The sequence below is a fragment of the Trachypithecus francoisi genome, unplaced genomic scaffold, assembly GCF_009764315.1.
Source record: "Trachypithecus francoisi isolate TF-2019V2 unplaced genomic scaffold, Tfra_2.0 Lachesis_group12, whole genome shotgun sequence".
In the NCBI taxonomy this organism is placed as follows: Eukaryota; Metazoa; Chordata; class Mammalia; order Primates; family Cercopithecidae; genus Trachypithecus; species Trachypithecus francoisi.
Window position 1 is genome coordinate 5644336 of NW_022681457.1, and position 24614 is coordinate 5668949.

The 24614-nt window shown below is 57.3% G+C and overlaps 2 protein-coding genes across 6 annotated transcripts in view; one reads left to right on the forward strand and one right to left on the reverse strand.

Moving 5' to 3' along the window:
* The window catches only part of MYH14 (myosin heavy chain 14), a 95629-nt gene extending 91039 nt beyond the window's left edge, over positions 1-4590 (forward strand). The window contains 3 exon segments of the mRNA XM_033224192.1: positions 825-933; positions 3122-3294; positions 3711-4590. Coding sequence (XP_033080083.1) covers positions 825-933; positions 3122-3294; positions 3711-3861 — 433 coding nt within the window. The 3' untranslated portion in view covers positions 3862-4590.
* Positions 4591-5986: 1396 nt separating this feature from the next.
* Positions 5987-23541, reverse strand: KCNC3 (potassium voltage-gated channel subfamily C member 3). 5 transcript variants are annotated; one of them, XM_033224200.1, is made up of 5 exons: positions 22376-23251; positions 17144-18251; positions 14597-14788; positions 10037-10096; positions 8770-9003 (listed from the first exon to the last, which is right to left on the reverse strand). In XM_033224200.1, the coding sequence occupies exons 1-4, from the start codon at positions 23243-23245 to the stop codon at positions 10080-10082; spliced, it is 2187 nt and encodes a 728-aa protein (XP_033080091.1). In that variant the 5' UTR covers positions 23246-23251; the 3' UTR covers positions 8770-9003; positions 10037-10079. The 5 variants fall into 5 exon arrangements, with proteins under 5 accessions (XP_033080087.1, XP_033080091.1, XP_033080089.1 ...); XM_033224198.1 differs by lacking the exon at positions 10037-10096 and adding an exon at positions 14233-14357 and having other exon boundaries at positions 8945-9003; XM_033224197.1 differs by lacking the exon at positions 8770-9003 and adding an exon at positions 14233-14357 and having other exon boundaries at positions 9130-10096; positions 22376-23541.
* Positions 23542-24614: the final 1073 nt, after the last annotated feature.

Below are 24614 nucleotides of genomic sequence, written 5' to 3' on the forward strand. Positions count from 1 at the left end.
GAAAAATAATAGTCGCCCTGGGAGCAAAGAAAGACTAGATGATTCTTAGCTGAAGAAGTCTCTCTCCTTGCTCTCTCCTTGCATCCTTTTGCACTGCTTAGTGCCTTGCCACTCGCCCCCAGCCCTGTGCCTTCCTCTCAGCACACCTGGGGCTGTTGTATCCAGTGTGGCTGTCAAGCAATACCGATGGCTAGGGGTCCTGTCACATGGACTTCACCCCAGATGTGATGGTCTGTGCAGGAGAGGACAGGTGTAGGGGAAAAAGAGTGTTCCCTCCCGCTCTGAAGATTCAAGTCTGCTGAAATAAACTGACGATAAATAGATTAACAAAATAAAAGGCATACAAATATATTAATGTGCATGAACGCAGGAGCCATATAAAATGTAAGACTTTTTATACAGGGCCAGATGGTTGAGGCTTAAGTATCCTCTTTATAGGGGAGAGGGACAAAAAAGGATGTGTTCAATTGTGAGAGATAGTAAATGACTTTCAGGGGAAAATGAATGGGCCCAAAGAGTAAACTAGTTTGTAAATGATTCTGTTTGGAAACTGAATGGGACCAAACATATACTTATTATAAATCACAGTATCCTAGGAAACAGGTATGTGAGGTATCCTAGTAGAAGCCAGGGACACGAATGCCGAGGAGAAGGGAGCCTGTATGTCAGTGTTTGGCCTCAGTCAACTGTGGGAACCAGTTAGGGGTTAGCAAAGAGGGAAGAGGCCAATCCAAGAACAAGATGACAGCCAATGCATGAGTCTATGGGGACAACATCCTAAGTTGAGCCCCTCTACTGAGCCTCCTCCTCATCCCTCTCTTCAGAGAGCGCATCCTCTCTGGAAAACTGGTGCGCAGAGCTGAGAAGCGGCTTAAAGAGGTGGTGCTCCAGGTGGAGGAGGAGCGGAGGGTGGCTGACCAGCTCCGGGACCAGGTAAGCAGCTGACATCATTAGGGAGCAGTGGAGAGTGTGACCACTGACTGAGAGACTGCACAGGCCATCTCCAGAGGCAATGAGCTCCCATCACAAGAATCAACTTGCAGGTGCTGGACTGGAACTGAAGGCAGATACCATCTTGGCACTTGGCACATCAGCAGAGGGTTGGAATCAGTGAGTTTGCAATTTCTAAATGCTGGCATCTAGAAAGGGCCCTGTAGGGAGCTGAGGCAGCCAGGTCAAGGGAAGAAGTGAAACTCTACCCAGAAGCTAGACCAGTACCAAAATAACGGAAGATAATGTTTACTGAGTGCTTTCTATGTACCAGGCACTGTGCTAAAGACATAACATTTAGTGTGTTTAATTCTTATCAGAATGCTAGAAGGAAGGTGCTATTATTTATACTCTTATTTATATGAGGAAACTGAGGTACAGAAAGGTGAAGTAACTTGCTCAAAATTATTTAGCTGGTAAGAGGTGGGGTCAGTATTCAAACCTCAGCACTCTGGCCCCAGAGTGTGTGTTCTTGATTATTTACTGAGCAGTTACTGTGTCATAAGCAACTGCTTTTTAAAAACTACACGGCCGGGCACCGTGGCTCACACCTGTAATCCCAGCACTTTGGAAGGCTGAGGCGGGTGGATCATGAGGTCAGGAGATCGAGACCATCCTGGCTAACACGGTGAAACCCCATCTCTACTAAAAATACAAAAAATTAGCTGGGCGTGGTGGCGGGTGCCTGTAGTCCCAGCTACTCAGGAGGCTGAGGCAGGAGAATGGCGTGAACCTGGGAGGCAGAGCTTGCAGTAAGCCGAGATCGCACCACTGCACTCCAGCCTGGGTGACAGAGCAAGACTCCGTCTCAAAAAAATAAAAATAAAAATAAAAAATACACATTTGCATTTCCTCACCAGTTCCATTTCACAGATGAAGAAACTGAAACTTTAAGAAGATATATTTTGCATCAGAATCACAGCGATAGAGCCTGGATCAGATCCCAGGTCTGTCTGGACAGAGTCCCTCTGCCCTTAAAAGCTCAGCTGTGCTTTATTTACCATTCATTCCACAAACAATTATTGAGCACCTACTATGTGCCAGATACTGTGGTAGGCATTAGGGATATGGATGTGAATGAAACAGAGGAAGTCCCTGCCCTCATGGAGCTTACATTTTCAGCATAGGATGAGACACAATAAACCTGTAAACCAGCAGATAATTACAGATTGTGACAAGGACTATGAAGAAAAAAAGTGAAGAGAGAGGAAGACACAGAGGACTGGTGAATCCTCTTCAGGTTGGGAGATCAGGAAGAACTCTCTGAGAAGGTGACATTTAAATTGATACCTGAAGGGTGAAGAAGAGCCAGTCGGAGGGAACAGCAAGTATAAAGGCCTTGAAGTACAGAAATAAGTTTGGTGAGTTAAGAACAAAAAGCAGACCAGTATGGTCTAGATAAACATCTGTTGTTATTTTAGTCCTGGTCTAGCTTCTTGGTAGAGTTTAACTTCTTTCCTCACTTTGGCTGCCTCACCTCCCTACAAGGGCCCTTCCTAGATGCCAGAATTTGTGAATTGCAAAGTCATTGATTCCAACCCTCTGCTGATGTGCCAAGTGCCAGGATGGCATCTGCACTCACTTCCAGTCCAGCATCTGCAAGTTGCTTCTTGTGATGGGAGCTCATTGACACCAGAAAATGTGGGGTAGGAGGGTTGAATGATAAGAAATGAGGTCAGATCATGTATGTTCCCTCCCTGAAGAGAGAGGTGGTAGGGTCTGGGGAGGATCTCAGTGAAGTTGGTCTGGTCAGTGGGTTTATGGGAAGAGAGAACTGGACCAAAAAGAGACCCTGTGGGGCCTGGAGTGCAAGGCTGAGGGGCTGGAACCTTGTCCCAGGGGTACTGGGGAGCCATGAAACGATTGTGAGCAGGAGGGTCTGGGTCAGCTCTGGGTATAGGAAGACCTTTCTGAGGTCATGTAGAAGAAAACCTGGAGGGGAGCGACTGGAGGTCAGGGTAGAAGCTGGCATGAGGGATTTAGGGGAAAAGAACAAGGCCTAAACAGAGAACAGAGGATGGGGCAGAGAGAGTCAGGGGGCCGTAGGGATGGGGCAGTAGTGGGCTGTTGGGGAGGGAGAGAGTGATGACAGTACCTGGAGATATAACCCGGTCCCCCTGCTCCCACCAAGCTGGAGAAGGGAAACCTTCGAGTAAAGCAGCTGAAACGGCAGCTGGAGGAGGCCGAGGAGGAGGCATCCCGGGCTCAGGCCGGCCGCCGGAGGCTGCAGCGTGAGCTGGAGGATGTCACAGAGTCGGCCGAGTCCATGAACCGTGAAGTGACCACACTGAGGAACCGGCTTCGGTATGGTCATCCCTCGTGTAGCCCTGATGGGTGGGCAGCACCCTCACTCCATAAACCCCGGGGGACGCGAGGCTTTGCCAGGGGCAACAGGAGGGGGAAATGGGATCCATCGGGGCGTGGGGCTGTGGGAACAGCGGCTGTGTTGCGGGAGAGCCAGATCCACGTAACTTCTTTCTTCCCACACGCATTTCTCCCTGTCCCATCTCTGTGCCCTCCTTTCCCACCGCGTACCACTGCCTTTCTCTCCTTTCCTCCTCTGTGTGTCCATCTCTCTCTGCCCCCCATTGCTTCTGCCCATCTCCCTCCATTTCTCTTGATCTCATCTCTCTCTCCTCCCTTATTTTGTTCTCTCTCTCTCTCTCCTCCCCTCCCTTCCCCTCATTTCATCTCTGTATCCTGGTCTCTCCTCCCCACAGCCGCGGCCCCCTCACCTTCACCACCCGGACGGTGCGGCAGGTCTTCCGACTAGAGGAGGGCGTGGCATCCGACGAGGAGACAGAGGAAGCAGAGCCTGGGTCTGGGCCATCCCCGGAGCCTGAGGGGTCCCCACCAGCCCACCCCCAGTGACCCTACCCTGTCCCCAGATGCACTAACAGATGGGGCCCAGCCCCCTTCCTCCCTGGACCCCACGGGCCCCTGTCCCAGGAACCCCGCCCTCTGACTTCCTGCCCTTTGGAAATGGTGCCGCACTCTGACGTTTATCAGACCCCACCTGGGTCCCCTGCAACCTCCCATCAAAGGATGACCCCTAAACACAGGAGCGGGGCAGGCAGGGAGGCAAGGACTGGAGCCACCTTGCTTGGGGGGAGACTGGGTGCAGTTGGCCAGCTGTGTTCCCGTCAGTCCCTGTCCTTTCTTCCCTCGTTATTGATCTATAGATATTAGGAAGGGAGTGACACGGCTCCTCCACCGTCCTCAGCCAGTACAGCCCATTCCCTCTGCTTCTCTCTCTCTCTCCCTCCCTCCCCTCTCACCGTCTTTCTTGGCTTCTCTGAGGGTCTCTCTGCATCTTTTTAGGAGTCTCGCTCCCACTCTCTCTCTACGTAGCCACTCTCCTTCCTCCATTTCTGCGTCCATCCCTTAACTCCTGAGTGGCAGAAACCCCAGGCCTCCAGCAGCCTTGAACCCTTGCAAAGGGGCAGGACAAGGGGACTCCTCTCACTCCTGCTGCTGCCCATGCTCCGCCCTCCCTTCTGGTTGCTCTGAGGGTTTGGAGCCTCCCTCTGGGACTGAAGGAGTGTCCGTTATCCTCCCAGCCTCCAGGCTCTGGCAGAAATAAACTCCAACCCAACTGGCCTGTCTGTGTGGCTATGTGTGTTCCCGCAGGGGGTCTCTGATGGGGCAGGCTGGGCACAGGCTGCTTCAGCCTGCTGGGGCAGCAGGTCAGGCAGCCTGCTGGTTCGGATCACAGCTGCGTGGGTTTACAGGGGCCTCCTGTGGATCAGGCGCTTCTTAACTCCTTTCCTTTCCACCCCAGTGTATAATGGAAATATTCCCTCTACTATACAGATGAGCGAACAGTCTCAGAGCAGCAGCGTCCCTCACTCCACGCCCCCAGTGAGTGCTAGAAGGGGTGTTGCACTCACGCCAACTCTTAAGTGTTTGCAAAATAAATGACAGGCCTGCTGCAGTGGCTCATACCTGTGATCCCAGTGCTTCGGGAGGCTGAGGTGGGAGGATCACTTGAGCCTGGGGGGGTGGAGGCTGCAGCAAGCTATGACTGCACCACTGCAGTGTAGCGTGGGTGAGAATGAGATCCTATCTCAAAAGCAAAACAAAAACGCAGCTGTGGTGGTTTGTGCTGGGTGCTGTGCTAAGCACAGTTTATCTTAACCCTTAGCACAGCACTACAGGTAGAGATTTCATTGCACTCCGTTGTCTAGAACAGTGTCTAGCACACAGCAGGCATTCACTCAATATTTGCTGAATAACTAAGTGACGCCCCTCCTACCCTTTTAGAGTTGTGGAAACAGGCTCAGAGAGGCTGAGTGACTTGCCCAGGGACACACAGCTACCAAGAAGTTGAAACAGTTTGAACCCAGACAGTCTGGCCTCAGAGTCAGCACATATAGAGTCTGAGCCCTCAGCCCCTGACCCAACCCTGGGGACCCAGGTCTATCCCTCCCCTGGGAACTAGGCACCCTCGTGCGGGTGCGGGGGCTCACGTTCCTCAGACTGAGTCCTCAGTGACTTTTCAGTTACAGGTATTGATCCCCATTTTTACCATCAGGGAAACTGAGGCAGGTGCTTGCCCTAAATAAGGTGCAAGCCATGGAGAGGATGTCAGGACCACCAAAGCCCATCCTCCCCTTTTTTAAAAAATTGAGAAAGGGTCTCACTGTGTCACCCAGGCTGGAGTGCAGTGGCACAACCGTGGCTCACTGCAGCCTCGACCTCCCAGGCTCAAGCGATCCTCTCACCTCAGCCTCCTCAGTAGCTGGGACTACAGATGCCACCACACCTGGCTAATTTTATTTTATTTTTTGTAAACACAGGGTCTCTCTGTGTTGCCCAGGCAGGTCTTGAACTCCTGGCCTCAAGCGATCTTCCTGCGTCCTTGGCCTCCCAAAGTGCTTGTATTACTGGCCTGAGCCACTGTGCCCAGCAATAGGGCCCCACTCTTGAAGTCCCAATCCCTCTGTGCGCCCCAGCCCAAATCAGGAGACTTTCCCAGCAGGTACACAGGAGGCAATTTTTAAATGAAAAGGAAACGTTTATTTTGGTGGGGAGTGAGGGTGGGTGGGAAGGGGGCATGACACTTTTTCTTTGGGGAGAGGGGGGTGACATGCGGCAGCTTCTGCATTGGGCGGTTCATGCACCCAGGGTGGGCGTGGGGGAGGCTTGGGGAAGGGGCCGTGCCGACCCCTCCCTCCCTGCCCTGCGGGTGGGCTGAGAAGACCCGCCATTAGCACCAGAGTTGGACGATTTGCAGACCTCCCCTCCCCACACTGTCTCCGAACCCCGCCCCCATCCCTGAGAGCGCCCCCTCGCCACTCCCCCCACCAGCGACAGGCTAGGCCCGCCCCGCCCACATTTGAGTGAGAGAAACTTATTGCTGTGTGTGTGTGTGTGTGTTGGGGAGGGTGAGCCGCGGAGCTCAGGAAAACCCCCCCGCCATTCATTCCTCCCCAATCGCCCCGCCCCCTGGCCCGTGTCCGTGCGTTCCCGGAGCGCAGGAGGGGTGCGACATGCGTGTGGGGGGCGCGTCATGCAGCGCATGCGTGTAGGTGCAGGCACCCTGGCGGCCGGGGGAAAAGGGGGAGCCGGACTTGGAGAGAGTCCCTTTAGCTCGCTCCCTCCCTCCCCGAATCCCACACTGTTGACTTGGGGGATGGGGTGGGAGGGGAGGAGAATCACGTTTTGTAGAAGTTTATCATGATTGTGGTTATTTTGAAAAGCTGAACTAAAAAGCTGGGTACGTGTGGCGATTGGCGAGCAGGGGGAGACGTTGGGAAGAGGTCAGTGCCCTTTGGAAAAGACCCTCACCCCCTTTCCCCGCCCCCTTCGGCTTTCGTGAAGGTCAGGGGAAAGGGAGGGGGGCGGTTGTTAAAGAAGTTGAACCCTTTGGCAATATAATCAGTCCCCACCCCGTACCCTGGTGTCTGGAGCCCCTAGCCCTTTGCCCCGCCCCCACCAAAACCCGCCCCACCCCTCACCCCTGATTCACCAGGGTTTAGGGTCCGAGGGAAGGATGGGGGGGACTCAAAATGCCCCTTGCATAGGAATCGTTGCATCGAGAATCGTGCTCAGTGACGCCCCCCATCCACCCTCGGGTGGGGGGTTCCTGAGGCCGTGGGAGCAGAGGGAGGGAGGTGGCTAATTCCGTGGGCCCCCGGCTCCAAAAGAGGGGTCCGCTAAGGAGTCTGGGACCGGTGTGGTCTCTGGGCTTGGGGGAGGTAGCGCATCCTTGAGCCAGGATGGGAGGTGGGAAATGATCTTCCACCCGCGAGCGCGACGCGGCGAGGACCGCTGGGGAAGGGGAGGCTGGGATCCCAGCCGAGTTGGGTATGTGGTCGGTTCCCAATCTTCTGATATGCCAGTGTCCCTCCCTTCGGGAACAGCCTCTGTGATCGTTTGTGGACTGCTTTAGATGGAAACACTCTGAACCTAAATAAACCGTGTCCTAGCCAAGCAGAGCTGCCTGCGCTTACCGGCTTCTGTACAAAATGCGTATTAGAAACAAAACTTTTAAAACGAGTATTTGTCCTCATACTGCCTCAAACCTTAGCACACCACCAAGGGTACAAATACGACCCTCTGGGAAACACTGGTGTCTGTGAAGAGGGTACCTTTGGGGCACCATCTCAGGGAGGGGACTCAGGGTTAGGCGGAAGACAAAGAGGGTGCCTGGGAGGGTCTGGTTCCCTGGAATTGCAGACAGGTTGCGCCTATCTTGGAAGTTCTAGCGTCAAGGGAACCTGGGCTGGACAAGGGGCTTTGGGGGTATGGGTGGGGGACAGGCCTGAGGATTTGGGGGTGTCCAGGAAATGTCAGTTTTGGGAAGGATTTGGAGCATCCCAAAGGCTGAATTTGAGCTGAAAAGAGCTAGGTCAAGTCTTGGAGGTTCAAGAAGTGCTGGGATGCAGTTCAGGGAATTTGGTGGGGGTGTTTAGGGTGGCGGGAGTGGGGGGACGGGTGGTGCCGGGAGCCTCTGTGTGCAGAGGTTAAGTCGCAGGAGTGTGTGGGGATTGGGAGATGTGGGGTGCCAGGGTCAGTCTCAGAATTCTGGGTGCAGGTCTCGTGTCCCGGGAATGGAGGGGGATAGTTGGGGAATTTCATGTGCTAGGGCCAGATCATCCCAGGAATTCTGGGATAGGAGGTCTGGGTCCATGCAGCAAGAATAGAGGCGAGCAGGTCCCTGGGGGAAGGGGTGGATGAGAGGGTGAAATTCACCAGAGGAATCCTCCTAAAAGCTGAGGGAGCAGGTCGGAAGCCTGCCCCACCCTCCCACCATCTGAGCTCAACTCCGATTTGGGGCTTGGGTAACTGTTCCTCCTTCCCCTGCATTGTTTCTAGTTTCTGGTTTGTTTTCTCCTAATCAACACACAGGGTTGGTTGTCCTCCGGGGGTGAAGGTTGGGAAGGCTGGAGACCTTAAAGGCCAGCCCAACCCCTGGGAGGTGCCAGCCCCCTTCCCAGACTGCCTGCCCCTCAAACCGGCGCATGCGGCCCCTGGCGGCTTATTGCTGAGGTGGACTTTGAAGTGGGGGCTCCAGGTTAGGGAAGGCATGCAGTGTGTGGGGGGAGGTGCCCCAAGATGTAACTGGCATAATTTGGACTTATTTACACAAGTTGATGGGAGGGGAGATGTTCTATGGCTCGTGGAGACCTGAGAAGGCTTTTTTTGGGGGGGGAAGAGTTGGGGGGACGGGCTGTGGCCCCTCTCTCCATCCTGGGGGCCCAGGTTGGGGGTGAGGGGCCCGGGGGTGTCTGCTGGCATCGTCATCTCGGTTGCATATTATTAATGACTTTTTGATTTTTTTAAAAAAACCCTTTTCCCCACCCCCCACCCCCAGCTCCTTTGACCTTCTTCCTGGTCACCCCCGAGTCCCCCCACAGGGGGGAGGGGAGCGCTAGAGGATGGAGGGCAGGGTCGGGGGAGCGCGGCGGGCGGCCCGGGGAGAGCCAGGGGGGGTGGCAAGGGGCGCGAGGCGCAGGGACACCCCGCTCAGGCCCGCGATGCTGCTCAGGCTGCGGGATTTCTCGTAACCTGGGGGGTGGGGAGGTGTGCAGAAACAGGGGGGGAGCACGAAGATGAGGGTGCAGGGAAGGGTCCGATAGAGAGACCCAAGGCAGGGAGAAAGAGATAGAGAGAGAGAGAAATGGAAGAAGAGGACAAGAGATACCCAGAGAGACAAAGAAGGCAAGAGAGACAGAGACAGGCAGACACAGAGACACAAAGGACAGATGGCAAGAGACAAGAGATGGACAGAGATGGACCAAGGAGATGGAGAGAGAAAGTGAACAAATCGGGGAGTCAGTCAACATCGATGAGAAAGGTGGAGACATGGGGAGGGGGGAGAGACTCCGGATTAGGAGGCAGGTTGGTGCCCACCGAGCCTCCCCCGCCCCACTCCCACCACAGTCCGCCCCCCTTCCCCCCTCCATTGGTCCCCTCATCTCAGGCAAAAGGCTGGGGGCAGCAAGGCGGGATGGTGGGCGGCAGGGGCGTGGGGAGGGGCTGGGTGGAATGCACGTGGGAGCAGCCAGCGGAGAGGGCAGGGAACGGTGCGGCCGCTGTGGCGGGGCTGGGGGCTGACCTAGTTGTAGGGAAAGAGGGCAGGCAGGGGGTGGGGTCTGCGAGGGGCTGAGTGGAGCGAAGCTGGCAGTGCCCTTGGGGAATCAGATGAGAACTCCAGGAGCCAGGAGCAGGGGGGGCGGGGGGGGGAGGCTCCTCCAGAAGATTCTAAGGACGAGGGGGAGCGCTGGGAGCGGTGCTGGGGGGAGGGACATCTTTAAAAGGTCCAAGAAGGCTCTGGGCTTCTGACGGGTGCGGGAAGGCTCTCACGGGGGTCTCACAGCTAATGGGACTCAAGATCCAGCAGCAGTGTGTGTGGTTTCTACAAAGCCGGGGTCTGCCTGCAAGGTTCGGCGCCCCCGCAGGGAGTTCTGTGGCTTTTCCAGGCAATGCTAAGGGAGCTGTCTGGACAAAGGTGTCTTGATCATAGCAGAGAGGGCTTGGGGGTAGATTTGAAGCCCGGTGTCTTGGGGACACCCCCTCCCAGCCATTCCCAATTGCTAACCTGGGGGGAAGGGACAGGGGGGGACCGAGGGTCTCACGAGGTCTCAGGCGGTGACAAGAGCTGGGGACAGAAATACACAGAGTCACGGGGGTGGAGAGAGGATGGTCGGGGAAACCCCCCAACACAGCCTCACTGTTGGGGGGACGGAGAAACGCCGCCGGGATCTCTTCCTCCTCTCTGGTGTTTTCCGGGGAGGGGAGCAGTGAAATGGGGGGGCAGCTGAGACATCAAATATGAAAGGAGCTTCCGAGGTGGCTAGGGTAAGGGGGGGGAAGGATGGGAGGAGGGAGAGTGCTGGGGAGGAGTGGGAGCCAGTGATCAGGTGAGAGCAGATGTAGGAGGGAGGAGCATGGTGGAGGATAAGCCTGGGGGGAAGGAGGGTCTTGGGAGGACTGTAGGGAACAATTAGGGAGGGAAGGAGCCTGGCGCAGTGCCTCACACCTGTAATCCCAGAATTTTGGGAGGCCAAAGCAGGCGGATCACTTGAGTCCAAGAGTTGGAGACCAGCCTGGCCAACAAAACCCCGTTTCTACTAAAAACACAAAAATTAGCCGGGCGTGGTGGCAAGCACCTGTAATTCCAGCTACTCTGGAGCCTGAAGCAGGAGAATCACTTGAACCCAGGAAGCAGAGGCTGCAGTGAGCCAAGATTGCGCCACTGCACTCTAGCCTGGGCGACAGAGCGAGACCCCGTTTCAAAAAAACAAAAAGGTTGTGAAGGAAAGGTTGTGGTGGGAGAGACTCTTGGGGGAAGGAGCATGGGGGACAATAGGTCAAAGGGGTCTTGTGGGAGGGAGGGTTGTGGGGCTGAAGGACAGCAAGGAAAAGGCTTCGAGAGGGCTGGAGGGGGAAGGATCCAGGGCACCAGGGATAGAGGCTTCAGCCAACCCCATCAGCTCCAGCCATGATTTGAGTTCAATGAATGGATTTTGGCATCATAGGCAAGAGAAGCAGGAACCTCCCCCACCCAGCCACCCCCACCCCAATCCTCCCTCACTCATAGGCCCACACCCTCCCCACACCCCCTCCCCCTCAATCCCACAGGGGCCCCTCCAGACCTGGGGATGGGGAACAAAGGGAGGTAAAGGACTGGGAGTAGGTGCAAGCAGGGGGAGGAGTTAGATAGGAGCAGGGAGGGGATTCGGCGGGGTAATGAGATGGAAATGGACAATGATGGGGGGTGGGGTTGCAAAAAGGAGAGGTGAGGGGGGATGGAACAAGAGGAGCCAGACAGTCCCCACTCTGGACTAGGAGTCTGGAAGCCTGGGGTCTCAGCCCTTGTGCTCTGTGGCCTGGGGTGGTGGGTTGGTCATGGCCTTCCCTGAACGTCTGTGAAACCCAGGGGTTTCGGTGAGGCCCCCCAGGTTCCCCTACGCCATCTCCTTAGGCTGTGGACAGGGATTCTTTAGGATGTGTCTCTGCATTTCTAAAGAAGATTCCATAGACAGCTGTTGAATGAATGCGTGATGAATCACATATGTTCAGGTGGCTTCCCTTCGCATCTAAGATAAAGTCTCCTCAGCATGGCGGAAACCGTCCTGATCTTTCTCCCTGGACTCCAGCAGCCCTCTCCCCTTGGCCACTGGGATCAGCCTCACTGTGCTGCTTGCTGTCCCTTGAACAAGCAAAGCTCATCCTCCACCCCCTCCTGCGGGGAAGCTCAGGGTCTGCACTTGCTGTTCCTTCTGCCTGCCTGGCCATTTTCAACCTCCAGGTTCTGTGTCATCTCCTCAAAAAGTCCTTTGCAGAACTCCTTTTCTTCCCCAGAGACAGGGTCTTACTTTGTGCCCCCAGGCTGGAGCACCATGGCACAATCATGGCTGAATGCAGCCTCCCAGACTCCTGGGCTCTGACAATCCTCCCACCTCAGCCTCCCAAGTAGCTGGGTCTAAAGGCATGCACCACCACACCTAAGTTTTTTGTTTTTGAGGAAATGGTCTTGCTATGTTGCCCAGGCTGGGTTCAAATTCCTGGGCTTAAACGATACTCCCACCTTGGCCTCCCAAAGTGCTGGGGTTATAGGCAGCAGCCACTGTGCCCAGCCACACCTCTTTAACTGAAGTGGCCAGAGTAATAGTCTTGTTCTTTTATCTTTATCTTAATTGCTTCTTTTCTTCTTTTTTTTTTTTTTTTTTTTTTTTGAGAGGGAGTCTCACTCTGTCTGTAGCCCAGGCTGGAGGGCAGTGGCGTGATCTTGGCTCACTGCAACCTCTGCCTCCCTGGTTCAGGTGATTCTCCTGCCTCAGCCTCCTGAGTCGCTCGGACTACAGGCGTGCACCACCATGTCCAGCTAAGTTTTGTATTTTTAGTAGAGACGATGAGGTTTCACCATGTTGGCCAGGCTGGTCTCGAACTCCCGACCTCAAGTGATCCACTCTCCTCGGCCTCCCAAAGTGCTGGGATTACAGACGTGAGCCACCCCACCCAGCCTTAATTGCTTATTTTCTGCTTCCTCCTATGAGGGGCTGGAAACTTTTCCTGTAAAAGGCCACATAGTAAATCTTTTGGGCATGGGGGCTGTATAGTCTCTGTCCCAATTATTCCACTCTGCTGTTGTAGCTTCACATGGTTGTGTTCCAATAAAGCTTTATTTACAAAAACAGATGGCTGAAAGATCAGGCCCTCAGGCTGGAGTTAGTTTGCTGACCCCTTACAATCTAGAGATTGTAAACTGTGATGGCAGATTCATGCTTTGTGTAATCCCAAATCTGTAGTGCCTGCAACTGTGTTCTCAAGAATCAGTTGTGGCCATGGGTGGTGGCTCACACCTATAATCTTAGCCCTTTGGGAGGCCAAGGCAGGAGGACTGCTTGAGCCCAGGAGTTCAAGACCAACCTGGCCAACATAGCGAGACCCCATTGCTTGAATCCAGGAGGCGGAGGTTGCAGTGAGCCGAGATTGCGCCATTGCACTCCAGCCTGGGTGACAGAGCAAGACACGCTCAAAAAAAAAAAAAAAAAAAAAAAAAGAATCAGTTGCTGAAACAGTGAATGGATTGAACACATGAATGAAAGGAGCCAGGAGTTGGCTCGAGTTGTTATGAGGATTAAATAATATATGTTAAAATCCTAGCATGTGGTGATGCTAGGAACTTGGCGATGTTTGCTGAATGATTCCTCTACTAAATAGCACCACCCTCTATCCCCCTCACTTCTGCATGGCCGGCAGCCTCCAGCCTATCCCTTCTGATCCCTGACCCCTGACTCTCTGCCTCGTCCCTTCCTCTCCATCCTCACAGCCCTGGCCCCAGCTCAGGCTTCCACCTGTCACCTCAGCCTCCTCTCCAGCCTCCTGACTTCCAGCCTCCCACCTCCAGTCCGTCCTCGCAAGACCCCAGAGCTGCCCCTTGCAGCTCACCTGCCTCCTCCCCAGGCCCCTAGACAAGGCTGCAGCCTCTCAGCCTGGCACCTGCCTCATCTCTACCTGAGAATCCTCCCTCCAGGGTCTAGTCTCCTAGGTTCTGTCCTGCAGTTCCCTCCAACCATTCCTGTTGACGGGATTGCTTCCTCTGCACGTGGCCAGAACTCCTGCTCAACCTTAAGGCCCCATTGCAGATATCGAGTCTTCCCTGATGCCCGGCCCCACCCCCTGGGAGTTTTTAGTGTTCCTCTTACTGTGTGTGCTCCCTCCATTTTAGCACATATCGCCTCAAACCATGACTTTCTAGGTCTGTGTCTGCCTCCTGCTCCAAAGCGGAAGCTCCTGGGGGCATGGATTTTGTTCATGGTTGAACTCCCCATGCCCAGTACCTAGGACGCGTGGGTGCTGTCTAAGTGCTGGCCGAATTCACAGAGGCATGGACGGATGGCTAAGCCTTTCTCTCCCCATTCTGTACCCAGAAGTGTTCTGGGTATGCCCCCCACCCCCCGTTTTCCTGATTGAATTAAAAAAAAAAAAAAACCCTGGGGCGCAGGAGGGAGGCAGAGATGGTGATGGGGGTGGGGAGGGGGTCAGTCATGAGGGCAGGCGCAGTGTGGGAGGCAGGGTTGGGTTAGTTCGGGGGTTAGTGAGGAGCAGGGTGAGTCCTGGGTAGGTGGGTGTGGGGTCAGTGTCAGGAGCTGGGGGTTAACTGGGTGCAGCTGCTTGCAGTGAGGGGCCGGAGTCTCGGTCAGTGGGGGCCGCATGTTCTCAGAGGGGTTAGTCGGGCAGGAGTGGGGAGTCTGGGGGTTGGGGGAATCAGAGGGTGGGGTTACTTACCCCGGGGGGAGGGGTTCATCCACTAGGGGGATATCCAGCCGCGGCGTTGGCGTTGAGGTCGGGCAAGAAGCTTGGGGGGCCTGGCTTACGCCAGTCTTGAGGGGGCAGTGGGGGAGCACCAGTGGCTGGGGGTGGGGGAGAGGCCAGAGGGTTGGGGGGATGGACATGGAATAGACAGTTGAAGGGTCAGTGGTGAGGAAACTTGGTGCGGGGGGTATAGGGAAGATCTGGGATGGAGGCAGTTTGGGGTCAAGGGAAGGGGGAAGGGAAGTCCAGCGCCTCCTCCCCCATTCCCTTCTCCTCCCTCCCCTGGGCAGGGGAGAGAGAGGGAGGGTCCCAGGGGGCCAGTGGGGGGACACCTCACCTTTTCGGATGGAGCCGTCAGGGGAAGGGGCATAGTCGGTGAGGAGGAAGCAGGCTCGATCCCGGCTGTAGCGGCCACGGCTTCCAGGAGTGATGGGGCTCTTGTCTTCCGGGGACATGGCGGGCTGGTCAATGGCTGGGCAGTCCTCGTGGGCAAGTGCAGCTGCTGCCGGATCCCCATTGGGGCGAGGATCTGCATGCCGAGGGGGTCAGACAGAAACAAAGGAGAGCGTGAGGTGCGGTGGACACGTGGTGGGGCGAGATGTCTGCGCGGAGCAGATGCTGGGAGCGCCGGAGGATGTTTGGCACTGGAAGTGGAGATTCAAGGGCAGGGTGATGGGAAGGAGTGGCCAGGAGGGTGGCAGGGGGCACAGCTGGGAGAGGGTGTCAAGGGGGTGTGGCTGGGGGGTGATCATAGGGGAGGGTGTTGAGTGCTGGGAAGGGCAACTGCAGTCGGGAAGGGTGGTCTGAACAGGGAGCTGGACAGATTCTGGTGGTGCAGGGAGGTGTTGAGAGCTGGGGTGTGGTGGTGGTGCCAGGTGTGGGGTGCCAGGAAGGGCAGGACTGGGGTGGGGTGCTGTTTAAAGATATGGTCTGGAGCTGGGCACAGTGACTCATGCCTATAATCCCAGCACTTTGTGAGGCTGAGGCGGGAGAAGTGCTTGAGGCCATGAGTTTGAGACCAGCCCTGGCAAGATAGCAAAACCCCATCTCTACAAAAAACAGAAAAATTAGCTGGGTATAGTAGTACACGCCTATAGTCCCAGCTACTCTGGAGGCTGAGGCAGGAGGATCACTGGAAACTGGGACGTCAGCCTGCCGTGAGCCATGATAGTTTCACTGCTTCAGCCTGGGTGATAGAGTGAGACCCTGTCTCCAAAAAAGATAAAAGATGCCAGGCGTGGTGGCATCATCTGTAATCCCGCACTTTGGGAGGCCGAGGTGGGTAGATCACTTAAGGTCAGGAGTTCAAGACCATCCTGGCCAACACAGTGAAACCCCGTCTCTACTAAAAATACAAAAAAACTAGCTGGGCGAGGTGGCGGGCGCCTGTAGTCCCAGCTACTCGGGAGGCTGAGGCAGGAGAATGGCGTAAACCCGGGAGGCGGAGCTTGCAGTGAGCTGAGATCTGGCCACTGCACTCCAGTCCGGGCGACAGAGCGAGACTCCACCTCAAAAAAAAAAAAAAAAAAAAAATACAAAAATTAGCCGGGCACGGTGGCGGGCGCCTGTATTCCCAGTTACTCTGGAGGCTGAGGTAGGTGAATCACTTGAACCCGGGAGGCAGAGGTTGCAGTGAGCCACGATGTTGCCACTGCACTCCAGCCTGGGAGACAGAGTGAGACTTCGTCTTGGAAGAAGAAGGAAAAAAAAAAGAGATGGTTGTGGATGAAGCAAGCTTGGTGTTGGAGAGGTGAGGCAGTGCTGGGGGGTGGTTGGCTGGAGCGAACTTCGGGGGGCTTGGCTGGGGTAGGGGTAGGGGGTGGAGGGATGACTGGAGAGGATGTGGCAGGCTAGGAAGTGGCTGTTTAGGGAGCAGTGCTGGGCTCTGGGAAGGGCACCAAGGGGAAGGGCTGCGGAAGGTCAGAGATGGGAGGTGGGACGTGGGGGTCCCCTAGGCTCTGACTCCAGCTATATTTAATTGGTGTGAAACTGGGTCAGCAGCTGAGGGAGCAAGATGGGGGCCAGGTGGCCCAGCTCCCTTTCTTGACCTACTTAAGGCGGGGCGATGCAGCGGGAGCCGCCAGTCTCTCCTTCCTCCTAAAACTCCCCAGCCACTGCCTCTGAGGCATAGACACCCCCTGGGGGAGGAACACACACAGAACCACAGGGAACTTTCTTCTCCCTCATCTCGCTCGTCTCTTCCTCTGAGCAGCACCTCTCTGGATCGCTCTCCGGGACTCTCCCAGGCAGCCAGCAGCAAAGCCGACTGACCAGGTCCTGGTTTCCATTCTGCCCTGGGGGCTGTGCCCTGGCCTGACTCTGTTTTGAAGTCTGTCCGCCTCTTGAGCTCGCTGTCATTAGAACCCAAACTCTGCCGCTGACCGCCCCCACCTCCGCCCAAAATCTACATCCCATCTCTTTCTCTGGTCTCCATGACAATCTCTCGGTTTCTGACTCTCCGTCTCCAACCATATCGGCTTCAGTCTCTCTTCCCTCAGGGCTGTCTCCCGGATGCTCAGATGCTGCCACCGTCCCCAGGGTTCTGCTTTGGGTCTGCCTGTGGTTCACGTGAGACCCTCTCTCTGAGCCCCACTCTCCTCCGGGTCCCTCTCTCTGTACAGCGGAGAGTACACTCTGACACTGCCTCTGCCTCACCAGCCCCTCTGAATACCTTGCAAATCTATTTCTCCTCAAAACTCTTTCACATGAAACCTATGTCTCTGTGTGATTATCTGTGCCTCCTCGGCCTGAGCTCCTGCTGTTGGCTTTCTTCTCCCTCACCTCTTTGACGCCAACCACCCCAGGCTCTCTGAACCCCGGCAGCTACCTCCCCAGTTCTCCCGGGTCTCCACCTGTGTCCCTGACCCCTGACACCCAGGCTCACCTGCCCGGTTGATCTCAATCACCTCCTCCTGAGCCAACGGGCAAGGCTCCCCGGGGGCCGGCAGAGGAGGCAGCCCCATGATCCCCAGCCCACCCGCTCCCCCCCTGAGCAGCCCGGGGTGCGTGTGGGGCCCCGCTGGGTAGGCCCCGGCCACAGTCACCCCCATGGAGGGTGGGGTGATGGGTGGCGGCGGGCTGATGCCCCCGCCGCCGTGGTGCGGGTGGGGCGGGGGTGGCGGGGGTGGGTCAGGCTTGCAGTAGTTGGGTGAGCCTGGTTGAGGGGGCCGGGGGATGTGTTTGTTCTTCTTCTTGGGCAGCTTCTGCTTGGCCATGGCCAGCGAATAGTACATGCCAAAGTTGTTGACAATGACGGGCACGGGCATGGCGATGGTCAGCACCCCCGCCAGGGCACACAGCGCCCCAACCAGCATCCCCGACCATGTCTTGGGGTACATGTCTCCATAGCCCAGGGTCGTCATGGTGACCACGGCCCACCAGAAGCCAATGGGGATGTTCTTGAAATAGGTGTGGTTGGAGCCCAGGATGTCATCGGGGTCAGCGCCGATGCGCTCGGCATAGTAAATCATGGTGGCGAAGATGAGCACCCCCAGGGCCAGGAAGATGATGAGCAACAGGAACTCATTGGTGCTGGCGCGGAGCGTGTGTCCCAGCACGCGCAGCCCCACGAAGTGCCGGGTCAGCTTGAAGATGCGCAGGATGCGGACGAAGCGGACCACCCGCAGGAAGCCCAGCACGTCTTTGGCGGCCTTGGAGCTGAGGCCCGAGAGGCCCACCTCGAGATAGAAGGGCAGGATGGCCACACAGTCAATGATGTTGAGGCTGCTTTTAAGAAACTCCACTTTGTCTGGGCAGAAGGTGATGCGCATGAGGAACTCGAAGGTGAACCAGACCACGCACACCCCCTCCACGTAGGTCAGGAAGGGCTCCGTCTCCACCTCCACGTTGGTGATGTTCTCCGGAGGCGCCCCGGGGATCGGGGAGGCCTGGGTCACCGTCTTGTTGCTGATATGGATGAAGCCCTCATGGGTTTCCAGGCAGAAGGTGGTGATGGAGATGAGGATGAAGAAGAGGGAGGCGAAGGCCACATACTGCAGGGCAGGGAGGGAGAGAGAGGAAGAGGTGACCTAGGCATCCGGTTGGCCATAACATCCAGAAGACCTTCCAGTGACCCCTTCCCCAGCCTCCTGGGCCCAAACTCTGGGCAAAATCCAGGTGTCTCAGCCCTGTGGCTCCATCACTTCCAGAATCCCATTCTCCCCTCTAAAGCTAGCAAAAGGGGAGAGAAAGGAACAGGCAGTTGGAGAAGAGCTGGCCCCAGCAGACGCAGCAGATGGGCAGCTTCTTTCCTTGGAAACATTTCTGGACCCTTGCTGTTTCCTAGACCACCTCCCCCCACCCTCCTGTTCCCTGTGTCCTATTTCAAGGCTCCCCAGCAGGGTCCAAGGATTCTGCTGTAGGACGGGAGCCACAGGGCCTAAGATCACACATCCTGTGTGTCTCGGATGCTTTAGGGCTCAACTTGGAGCTGAGCAGAGGGGAAGGGGAAAAGGTGGGCAGGGAGGCAAAATCATGAGGTAGTTAAGAGTCAGAGAGCCTGGGTATGAATCTGGCTTTTAACCTGTCAAAACTGGGCATGGAGATTGAGCTTTCTGAACCAGAAGTTTGTAGTGGGATTGTTGTGAGGATTAAATTAGATAAGTGTACGAAGGACTTGGCTCCAAACACAGTGCTTGGAGCAGTGCCTGGAACACAGTAAGAAGACCTGAGCTGTTGTTAGGGTATGCAGGCAGCAGTTAGTTGGGGGGCAAGGCCAAGGCCTCACCCAGAGAGGACAGGGCAGGGGTGGTGCCACAGAGGGGAGCTGGGGGTCAGGGCCCTTAAGGGAGGAGGGGTTGAAGGGTTAAGCCTGCAAAAATGGAAGAAGAGATAAAAAAGGAGAGTCAGGCAGGGTTTAGGGCCCTGCAGAGGAAGGGAGAGTCATTGGCCTGGACATTGTGGGAGAAGGCAGAGCCAGGGCCAAAGAGAAGTTAGGGCATTTGCCAAAGGGGCAGAGAATGAGGGATGAAGGGTCCTGAGCCATTTCAAGATGGGGGATAACCAGAGTCCTGCCACATAGTGATGTGGGTTTTGATGAAGGCCTAGAAGAGGAGGGAGTGGGGTCAGGGTCTCGGAGAAGGAAAGCAATGGGCCAGGCCCCTAGAGATGTCGTGGGCTTTATCAGATACGCAGAGGGGTGGGAGGGGAGAGGAGTGCATTGGAGAGGGAAGGAAGACAGGTGTTATAGTAAAGAGAGGGTTTTAATCCTGTGGGTAGTGCAGGAGGGAGGGCATGGGGAGTTTTGCTTCTAATCAGGGGCACAGAGCACAGGGAGGCCACTGCCGGACCACAGAGAGGACCTTGGACTTTGGGGTGGGCCAAGGGCCAGCACTCTCCCTCTGTGCACCCCACTTCCTCCACAGGGGTTGGGCTCTGGGCTTGACTTCACTGAGGTGCAGAGCTGAGAAGTAGGGGATGGAGAGTTTCAGGGCCACAGAGAGGACCCTGGACGTTGGGGTGGGCTGGGGGCCGGCGCAGATCCTCTCTGCACTCCCCCCACCCCCACCTTCGCTTCTCTGCAGTGGTTTAAGAGGCCAGAGGCCTCCGCAGAGCGCATGCCTGGTTCCTCCCCGCCCCCTCCGAGCCGGGCGCTCGGCGCTAGCTGCAGCACCGCAGTGGGGGCGGGCCGGCCGGGCCGAGGGGCGGGGCGCACGGCGGCCAGTACCGCGGACAGCTCCCCCGCCGCAGTGCGCAGCCGCAGCGGCTCGGGGCCATCTTAACCCCTTCCGGACCGGAGCCTAGTAATCAACGCGCAGCCGCAGTGTTGCTGCTTTCCGGCGGGAGGCCGCGGGCCAGGAGTCTAATTAACTCCTTCCCTTCTAGGGCACAGGGGAAGGTGGGCACCCGCCGCAGTGCGCGGCTGCAGAGGCTGGACAGCGTCGGGCTGGTTTAACCCCTTACTCCAGGGTGTGTCAAAAGCAGAAGGGGTAGGAGGGCATCGAGTCTCTGTAAAAAGGAAAGGAGTGATTACGAGGAAGGGGGCGGGGGCAGGGGGCTGTAGGGTCGGACCCTCCACTTTGCTTTGGCCTCAGCTCCCAACTCTCTCATGCCATCTCACTGGGAGGCTGGAAAGGGCTCGGCACACCGTGGACACCCAAAACACATTTGTGGAGTAAATGAGTGTCTCCCGTAGCTGTCCCGAACACCTAGCCTGACCATCACAGAACTCTACCTTCATCCCGCCCCTCACCTCAGCACCCTTCAATGGGGTCACAGGAGAGAAGGGCGCCCCGGCAGGCCATGGGGGAAGGAGCCGCTCAGTGTCTTGAGGGGGCATCTAGGGCCATGTCCCTTCCGCACCTCCTCTTCCCCACTTCCCCCCATCCAACCCCAAATCTCGCCAACTCAGCGCTTTCTGGGGACCAAACTTTATGCGGTGGCTCCAGGCGCCCCCCCCCCCCCCCCCGCGCGAATGCGGCACTGCGGCTCCGCGTCCTTCCAGGCTCAGGACGCGGCACGGTGGGGGGAGGGGGTCAAGACCTGCTCCTCTGGGTGTTTGGGTCCCCAGGAGCCCCAGAGGGGATCCTGGGATCGCTCTTATTTCCCCCATTTCCAATTGCTCCCATTTTGCACCGCCCCCCTTTTCCACCACATTCTCCCTCTGGGGTCCCCCGGACAGGGAGGAAGTTAGTAGGAGGAAGAGGTTCAGGAGAGAACCCAGGGGGAGGGTAGTCATTTAGCCTAGGAAGTATATGGATGCTTGAGGAAAGTTTTCTAGGAGCGATGGAGACAGCTTTAGGGAAAATCTGTAATTTGGAGAGAGAGAAGGCTCTTTGGTTCAGTTCGATGGAGGGGGACAGACTGAGGGGCTAGGTTCTGGGTTTTGCACAGGTGGGGTTGAGAAAGGAAGAGGGCAGGTGGAAGGAATCCGAGGGCAAAGTAGAAATAATTGTAAGCTATTTTGAGATGAAAGTTTCAGGGCTGATGACTTGAGGGGCGTCCCAGGGTTTTAGGTTAGAAAAAGTTCTAGAGCAGCAGGGAAAGTCACTTAGACTAGGAAAGGGGCCGTGGGGGCTTTGGATAGGGGGAGTCCCAGGGACAGAGAGTGTACTGTGCGGTTAAAATGATGGAGAGGAGAAGCTGCGAGGATCTCTGGAGGAGGAAGAACAATCCTGGAGGACATGTGAGGGTTCTGGAGAGGAAAGGCATATGATGGGGGCATGGGATGCTTCTGGAGACACTGAGGAGGAGTGTGAAAGTCTTGGGGGAAGTCTGGAGCTTTATGGAGAAAGTCCTTGGGATGGGAGTTGGCGTGGAGGTTGAAGAGTGTTGAACACAGAGTGAACACAGAGGGGGCCGGGAGGTTCCAGCGGAGAAGATGCCCCAAGACTCAGTATTGCAGTGAGGGGAAGGTGAAAATGTCCAGGCAAGAACAAGTGGAGGTTCAGAGGAGTCCGGAAGGCTGTGAGATTGGGGTGGGAGAGTTTTCTGAGACTTTGAGAGCAGAAGATACCGCAGGAAGTGGGTGGAAAAAATAATCAGGAGATTCAAACTTGGAGAGAGGTCTTCTGGGAGAGGGGCCACGCGGTGAATCAGGGAGGTGCCGGGAGAGACTGAGAGTTGAAGAGGGGGCCCTAGAGAGTCGGGAGGGGGGGAAGTGGGGAACAGTATTCACAGGGCTTAGGAGAATTTGAGGGCTGAGAAGGGATGTCTTCTAAGGGCTTGGGGAAGGTCCAAGAAACCGAGGGCTGGACGGTGACCAAGAGTAGTGAGAAGACATTTGCAGGGGCCCAGAAGACGTGAGGGTTGGAGAGGGTCTCAGAGGAGCCCAGGAAAGGTAGGGACCGGGTTGTTCAGAGAAGCACGGGAGTTTCACGATCTGGAGGAAGTGTCTAAGGGTCTAGGCTGGTCTTGGCGGCGGGGCGGTGGGGGGAGGGGCTTTGGAGGGATCTGGAAGAGCCTGAAGGTTGGAGATCTGTTTTTGGAGGATCTGGGGGATGGCTGCGAGAGGGGGGTGTGTTCGGAGGAGCCCAGGAGACTCGACTGAGGAAGAGGCTTCCAGGAGGCTGAGAAGCCTAGAGAGACCCGGAGGGGTGGAGCCGGGGCGCTCCTGGGAGACTGGGGGCGCCTAGAGAGGCGGGGGTGGGATAGATGGGGGCCCCGAGAGCGCGCTCACCCTGGCAGCCCGCGACGAGTAGGGGTCCTCGAAGAGCGCCCACACGCGGGGCTGCCAGCGGCGCCACCACGTGCCGCCCGCGCCGCCCGCGCCCCCTGGCGGCCCCCCGGCGCCGCCGCCCGCGTCCTGGAAGCAGAGGCGCTTGAGCTCGCCGCCCGCTCCGTCCAGGCCGCCGCCGCCCGCGCCCGCCTCATCGTCCAGGCCTCCGTCGTGGGCGCCCGCGGCGTTGGCGGCGTTGGCGGCGCCCGCTGGGTCGGGCGCCTCGAAGGAGTCGAGCGCCTCCTCGGCGTCGCGGTGCTGCCGGTAGGTCATCCAGCAGCAGGCCTCCACGTCGGTCTCGTCGATGCCCCAGAAGCCGAGCTCCTCCTCAAACAGGGGCCCGCACACGTCGGCCGGGCAGTGCAGCTTGCCGGTGCGGTAGTAGTTGAGCACGTACGCGAAGACTCCCGGGTGCCGGTCAAAGAAGAACTCGTCGGCGCCCGGGTCGTAGTCGAAGCGTGCCGCCGCCTCGGGCTCCGTCAGGCCGGCCAGCCGCGTCCCCGGCAGGGTGCGCAGCGTCGAGCGGTACGTCTCATGGCGCACGCCGCCCACGTTGATCACGATCTTGCCGCTGTCGCCACCGCCGCCGCCGTGCCGCCCCATGGCCGCCGCCGGCAGCCCGGGGCATGGCTCGGCGCGCCGGCCCCCGGGCCCGCGGGGTGCCGGGGGGCCCGCCGGGGACGCGGCGGGGCCGGGCTGCGCAGGCTGCTGCTGCTGCGGCGGCAGCAGTGGCGGCGGCGGGGACTCGGGCGGCTGCGGCGGTGGCGCCGGCTGCTGCTTGCTGGCCCCCTGGCGCCCGCGGAAGGACGAGACGCAGACTGAGCTCAGCATTGGACGGGGGGCGGGGCGGGAGGGGCGGGGACACAGGGGGCGGGGACGCGGAGGGACAGACTGACGGGATTGGGTGGGAGGAGGAGCGAGGTGACAGGGGCGTGGCTTAGGGGAGAGAAACCAAACTGATTGGCCTGGGGGAGGTGGGGCGGGGCTGTGGCCGGGAGAAGTGGGGCGGGCACTCTAACGCGACCCAGCTGGACGAGGCCGGGTCGCCAATGAGACACAGCGATTGGCTCTTTCTTAGAGAGCAGGGCGGAGGGGCGGGGCGGGGCGTCAAAGGAGGCGGGACCGGTTACTACTGATTGTGTTCGGCTGCACTGGGAGCTAGGGGAAGGCGGGGCTAGATATGACAGACAGACCTGACTGAACTGAAAAAAGTGCGGGCGGGGTAGACGGAGGAGGGGATACGGCCAAGCTATTTAAAGATGCCCGACTGGCCTGGAGGGGCGGAGCCACCATGAGAGAGGCTGTCCTCATTGGGCTGAGGAAGCGGCGGAGAGAAACAAAAGCGATCGCATGCCCTCACCTAAAACACTGTTAGGCAGGACCTGGTGAGGAGGAGCATTGCTTGCAAAAGAGAGGGCCGCAGAAAGCAGAAACAGTCCAGATGAGACTGCACTGGGGCGGATACTAGAGATGGAGGACTTTCCCGCGCAAGGGGAACAGGCTGGACTGAAAGGGGACACGGGGAGGGAAACAGAGACTTAGACTCAGTGTGAAGACGTGGAGACTTGAGAAGCCTGGAAACCCGAGAGGACCTGGATAGGCCCAAGGGAGGGGGCAAGTAAAGAGGGGGCGAGTAAAGAGGGGGCGGGGCTGAGGCTCCAAGGTGGGCCTGGTTAGTCGGGACTGGGCTCGGAGAATGAGTGTTCGGATGAATGAGTGGTACTGAGGAAGGTGAGTGGGGTCGACAAGTAGAAAACGTCTTAAGGCGGGGCGCAGTGGCTCACGCCTGTAATCCCAGCACTTTGCGAGGCTGAGGTGGGTGGATCATTTGAGGTCAGGAGTTCGAGACCAACCTGGCCAAAATGGTGGAACCCCGCCTCTACTAAAAATGCAAAAATTAGTCGGGCGTAGCGGTGGGTGCCTGTAGTCCCAGCTACTCGGGAGGTTGAGGCAGGAGAATCGCTTGAACCTAGGAAGCAGAGGTTGCAGTGAGTCGAGATCGCACCACTGCACTCCAGCCTGGGCGACAGAGCGAGACTCTGTCAAAAAAAAAAAAAAAGGAAAAAAAAAGTCTTGAATGGGAGGTAGGAAGTAGCGACTAAGGGAGGAGTGGGGCTGTGAGGGGCTTGAAAGCAACCAGGGTAGGAGAGGACAGGGCAGGGCTAAGGGAGAGTAGAGGAACGGTAGAGGTGGGTCCCAG

Coding starts and splice junctions, on each gene's coding strand:
- KCNC3 (XM_033224196.1), bottom strand. CDS start 23,245: ATGCTGAGCTCAGTCTGCGTCTCGTCCTTCCGCGGGCGCCAGGGGGCC. Junction 14,789..17,143: donor GATTGAGATCAACCGGGCAG/GTGAGCCTGGGT, acceptor CTCGGCATGCAG/ATCCTCGCCCCAATGGGGAT. Junction 9,004..14,596: donor TGACGGCTCCATCCGAAAAG/GTGAGGTGTCCC, acceptor CCCACCCCCCAG/GTTACGAGAAATCCCGCAGC.